Source organism: Macadamia integrifolia, chromosome 1 (assembly GCF_013358625.1).
Source record: "Macadamia integrifolia cultivar HAES 741 chromosome 1, SCU_Mint_v3, whole genome shotgun sequence".
Classification (NCBI taxonomy): domain Eukaryota; kingdom Viridiplantae; phylum Streptophyta; class Magnoliopsida; order Proteales; family Proteaceae; genus Macadamia; species Macadamia integrifolia.
In genome coordinates, this window is record NC_056557.1 from 12,149,163 (window position 1) to 12,154,661 (window position 5,499).

General features: G+C 38.5%; 1 protein-coding gene across 1 annotated transcript; it reads right to left on the bottom strand.

Annotated features, from left to right (window-relative positions):
- Positions 1-1,341: 1,341 nt before the first annotated feature.
- LOC122073200 lies at positions 1,342-5,000 on the bottom strand. Its single transcript, XM_042637772.1, has 2 exons — positions 4,216-5,000; positions 1,342-2,615 (listed from the first exon to the last, which is right to left on the bottom strand). Exons 1-2 carry the CDS (start codon positions 4,513-4,515, stop codon positions 2,523-2,525), a joined length of 393 nt encoding a protein of 130 aa, XP_042493706.1. The 5' UTR covers positions 4,516-5,000; the 3' UTR covers positions 1,342-2,522.
- Positions 5,001-5,499: the final 499 nt, after the last annotated feature.

Here is a 5,499-nt window from a genome sequence, read left to right on the forward strand (position 1 = left end):
CAAACAGCCAAGGATCAATCAAAGTACCATTGTCTTCCTGCACTACTGTTAGGGATACTGCTGCCTCTTCTTCAAGCAATCGAAGACTGCTTGCTGCACTTTATTTTCTATACTATTGTCAATAAATGCTGTCCTCCCTTCAAGCAAACAAGAGCTGCAACAATTCCGGATGGTTTTCTTCTACAGCACTCAATCTGGACAGCAATCCTCAATCTCGGTAGACCTTGATTTCTTCTTCTCTTCTCTGTCTGGACAGTGGACAGTTAAGTAATTAAACTAAACTCTCCACCCCCATTAATCCCCTGTTATATGTTTGTAGTCCATTATCATTGAAACCAGCCCTTGCCCCTTCATTTATGCCTATTTTAGCTACTGTTTTAAAACGTTTCTTCATTGTTATATCTCCAAAACCCTTGCTGATTTTCTATTTTAGTTGGCTGGTAGAGGACATTGATTGTTTGCATATCTTATTTGGTGCCTAAATTGATTTGTGCTGAACCTAACATTCGCATGACGTTTGTTCCCTTCCTCATGTCACCACTTGAAGATTTAGTAAGTTGTTATGTGTTTTTCCACTTAGATTGATATTACTCCTGGCTACATGTTGATTTGTCTTTATTTATTGCATGTTGAATCTTGTTTTGTTGAGCATATCTAAATCCCAACCTAATCCCAAGACCCCTTTAAGTTTGTCTTACCTTAATTGAGTCACTCTTGTAGAGACCCTAGTTTTCTAAGAAATCCCCTACATCAATAATACTAAAGTTAAATTCACATTTATACTTTTGAACATCAGGACTGCTCTACCCCTCCCCCCCACCCCCCCAGTTGTACATTTTTTTACTACTTTTGTTTCTGATAAAACCCTAATTGAATAAATACTGATTCAAGGGAAGCACGCTGCCACTTGAGTTTATATCCCTTTGCCTAGCATGCTCTCTTTTATTTTTCCTTAGTATATCTTCAGAAATGCTTTCATAAAAAATACTAAGGGTCTTCACATTATTGATTCTATTCAGACCAATTTAATATATTAAAAAAAAATTAAACTATCAATCTAGTGGGTGAAATCCATTATAGCCACCTAACACTACCTAATATATGAGGTCAGAGGAAAACCCCTATGACCTACAAGTAACTGAGTGCCTTTGAACTCTCCCCAGACACCCTGTGGCGAGAGCCTCGTGCACTGGGTACGCCTTTTTTTTTTCTTTTTTTGTCTTGTGTCCCCAAAATCTGCCTTTTACGAAATAGAGAAATGAATTGTAAGGGACCATAGACTTGCAATAAAGAGAGGATTCCTACTCTATTGTTAGAGAAATAGCAGATATGAAACTGCTTGTAGTGAAAAGGCAAGAAGAGAGTTCCAGTATTCCAGTACAGGATCAGAATAACTGAACCAGTGGTTACCAAATTATCAGTCTTCTTCTCATACAGCCGCCACTTCTAGATGCAGAATGGAGCTTTTGGGGTGGCAGTTGTGGCATGTGTTTGAGAGTAATATTGTTAATAGACTAGCAGAACTCATGCTGCCGACAGTTGTCACAAAGATTATCAATGTTGTGATATCCATAAAAACAAAGTGCAACAAAGAATGAAGACACATAGGTGGGATAATAGTCTAGCTAAATGTCTTTCATTTTTATTTTTAATGAAATCTCTCCACTATTTGAAGTTTCATTTGCTTGATTTATACAATTCTTTAATGCATGAGTAAAAAACCCTGTGAATAACCTAGGGAAAAAAAAAAGACTTGTTTGCATAAATGCATTGTCATACAAGAACTAGCATCATCAACAACAACAATCATAACCTTATCCCAACTAAATGGGATCAGCTACATGGATCTAATATGGTCTAGAATAGTAATAGAAATAAAAATTATAAAAAAGTAACAAAGGGAAAGTAAAATAGAGGGGGAAAGGAGTTAAAGAAGAAGTCAAAGCAGCATCACAAGAGCATCCCCTACAAGGGGTCGGCTACACAAGTCCTTGTCCTCCACATAACTCTATCCGCAGTCACACTAGGATCGGGCCCTACCATCTGCATATATTTTCTTACTATTTTGTCAATAGTAAGTTTAGGCCTTCCCCTATCTCGTCAGGCTCCATCAAATTGAATCTAATTGCTCTTCCTTACTAGGGCATCCATAAGTCTCCGTTGAACATGACCATACCACCTCAACCGGCTCTCGCGGAGCTTGTCCAAGATCAGTGCAACCCTTAATTCGTTACTAATACAATCATTCTCACTCTATCTCTCCTAGTCTTGCCGCACATCCATCTCAACATCCTCATCTTTGTTGTATTCAATTTATTCAAATTACTCTTCTTAACTACCCAACACTCCGCTGCACAAGTGATGGTTGTATTACTGTCCTATAGAATTTTCCCTTGAGGTTAGCAGGCATGCGCTTTATCGCATAATACTCCTGACACACCTCTCCCTTTCATCCTTTATGAGAAATTAAGAAGGTATCATTTACGAAAATTAAGGAGACTACGGGTTTTGGTCATCAAGCTCTAAAAGTACATCCATCCGCACCAATTTTGTGCATTACTTCTTTTTTGACTTGGTATATTGATATCGACGATCTCATGGTTGCAAGTCAGTTCCTGAACATAAGTATTAAGTATTAGTATCGGTTGTCGTATCAGTCGGCCAAAATTAAGATACGTATTAAAAGGTATCGTATTGTATCGAAGATACACTAAGATACGTTAAAAACAAGCATATAAATGAATAGGAAACACTTTTTATATACTTTTGCATAAGAAAATAGTTAAAAAAATATATATATATATATATAACATGTATTATGCATAAACACTAAATTGAGAGTATCCCAATAGGCACACCTTAGGCCACTCACACGGGGGTGTTTAGTGCTTTTCACTGCTTTTAGTGAAAGTTGTATGTTCTCATTCAACCCCAGTATGACCTGGTCCATACGGTTGTGGGGTCAGTATGGGCCCGTGGGACTAGTCAGGCCGAAGGCCTGGATACCTGTCGTTAACAAAAAAAAAATTGAGAGTATCGCACTAAGAATCCAAGGTTTGTAGTTCTCCCATAAATGTAAAATCCTTGTTCTCAACCTTGATTTTCATTTTAGTTAGAGAGAAACTGCTGGTAGCAACTTTGGAACAAAAACACCTCAAAAAATCGTGTTTTTCTGAAAAATGACCCATCTTGGCCATTATACCGTAACGCACCGTATCGGTACGTATGGTACCATATCGGTATGTATCGGTCGATACATATCGAAACATAAATTTAACCTCAATTTTTTTTATTTTTCAGAGTATCGGTACATATCATATGGTATCGATGTGCATCAGTGGTGTATCGGTGTGTGTCGGTATGTATTGCAGGATACATATCGATACAAAAGGATTTTAAAATTTCCATGTATCGTATCAGCTCCTACAGCTCTGATTTATAGCCCGAAATACTGAACCAAATCCATTCCTCAACTCATAAAACTCATACCACTAACAAATAACTTGGAAATAGAAACAACCAGTACACCATCTGTATGACATGCAATTCACAGCAACATCTAGCTAGTTTTTGTTTTGTTATTCGTTGTCAGAAAAAAAAAATCAAATCCAAATACCACTCATGATTAACATTGCATGTGGCACATTGGATGTTAGATTTGAGTTCGCCACAAGAAATTACATTTTGGGACGACAGAATCATTGCAAAAATCCTGCATTCATGAAAACTTTCCAATCTCCAAATCCTTGTATAACCTCAGAATGTCAAAATTAGCCAAACCCATGAACTTCATTAAAAACTATAAATTCAAAAAGATTGCAATGGGTAGTAAAGAAAAGGTATTGCTAAGAGATTAGTGCAAATGAAATGATCAATACAAGCATATACGGATTCGTTGGAAACCAAGGAAAACATCCAGTATAGCTTTAGATTAGTTCCAATCCAGAAAATGAACATTTATCATCACCAAAAAACTATACATTTTTATATGTTAACCTATCTACCATCCAAATTCCAGCATCATTCTTCAATAAAATTTCTCCAAACCATTACCGATAAATCAACGATTTCCAATCTCTAAATACTCCAAATTTATCGAATCACATGAAAATACTCAATATCCCAATTACAAATGAAAACTGAAAAGCATTGTCAACACTATTTAAAAATGCTCAGTAAAAATATCAGTTCTTCCGAAAATAAAATAAATCAAACCTGGGAGGAGCTCGTGGAAGCAGAGTACAAAGGAGTGGAGGAGTGAAACTGGCGAAGGAGACCTCTCTCCACGCCATGCAAGGACTTGACAGACTTAACAACATTGTCAGTGACTCCATCTGTGATTCCGGTCAGTGAATAAGCAACCGAAGTGATACCATTCAAAGCGATTGTCACACCAGAGAGTTCAGCAGCGCGAGGCAGTAAGCAGCGAGTGTGAATAAAAGCAGAGCAGCCGCTCTTTCCTGCGTTCACAGCAGCATAGGCTGATCTCCCAAGTCTGGCCGTTCTGGCCGCCATTTCGAAATGAATCGAAGGTTTGAGGATTAAGGATTCTGCAGAGTAAAGTTGAAACCAAAGAAGATATACATTTTGAGTTTTGGCGGTTGAAGTAAGAAGTGTGTGAATACTGAATAGTCGCTGGAAGCGAGATGAACCTTGTAGAAGTAGAAGGAAATGAACAGAGGAATAAAAATCGTGTATCTTTTCCGTATTTAACGAAGAAGAAATAGTTTGGGAATTAGGAGTGGAGAACTGAAAATGAAAATGAGAAAAGAAAAGGAAAAGTGGGCAGTCCGGTAGTGGGTTATAGGGTGCCACATGGCATCTAAACCTCTAGGAGTCTGGGACTCTGGTCTGGATGTACATCAAGAGTATCCTGACCCGATAGTGGTTCTAAGGTGCCACATGGCATCCAGTACCCTGGAAGTCTGGATGTACATGAAGAGGATCCGGAGTCATCCATCCTTTTGATAAAAGTGAACTTGCACGTTAGCGAGTCAGGCTTTCACAAGCATGATATTCTAGACTAGGTGGAGATGCTGAGTTAGCAATACACTCAGGAATGGGCTTCGAGGATAGAAAGGGGTAGTTTCTTAAGCCCCAAGGCTTCCTCCTCTGCCATTCCCGGCGGTGACATGAGCTGCCGTGTTCTTCTCTTCATCCGCATGAGTGTTCTTTTCGATCATTGATTGGCCAGGTGTTCCCCTCTAGTTTTCTCATCATGGAGTTCATGCAAGCTTCTTGGATTATTCCTTTAAATATTTGCTCTGCTGTGTTCTTCTCTTCATACGCATGAGTGTTCTCTCCGATCGTTGATTGGCCAAGCATTCCCCTTTGGTTTTCTCATCATGAAGTTCATGCAAGCTTCTTGGATCATTCCTTTAGATCTTTGCTCTTTACATCATTATAGTTTATCCGTGTGCTTGGTGGAAGTTGGCTTTGTGGGCGATACTCATCTCATGGCGTGTATCATGATTATCATCTTTCATTTCTTTCTCTGGT

What these genes read in the sequence shown, in the direction of transcription:
- LOC122073200 (XM_042637772.1), bottom strand. Translation starts at nt 4,515, where the DNA reads ATGGCGGCCAGAACGGCCAGACTTGGGAGATCAGCCTATGCTGCTGTG. An exon ending in CTTCCACGAGCTCCTCCCAG is followed by an intron (nt 2,616 to 4,215) that starts GTTTGATTTATT and finishes ACTTATGTTCAG; the next exon opens with GAACTGACTTGCAACCATGA.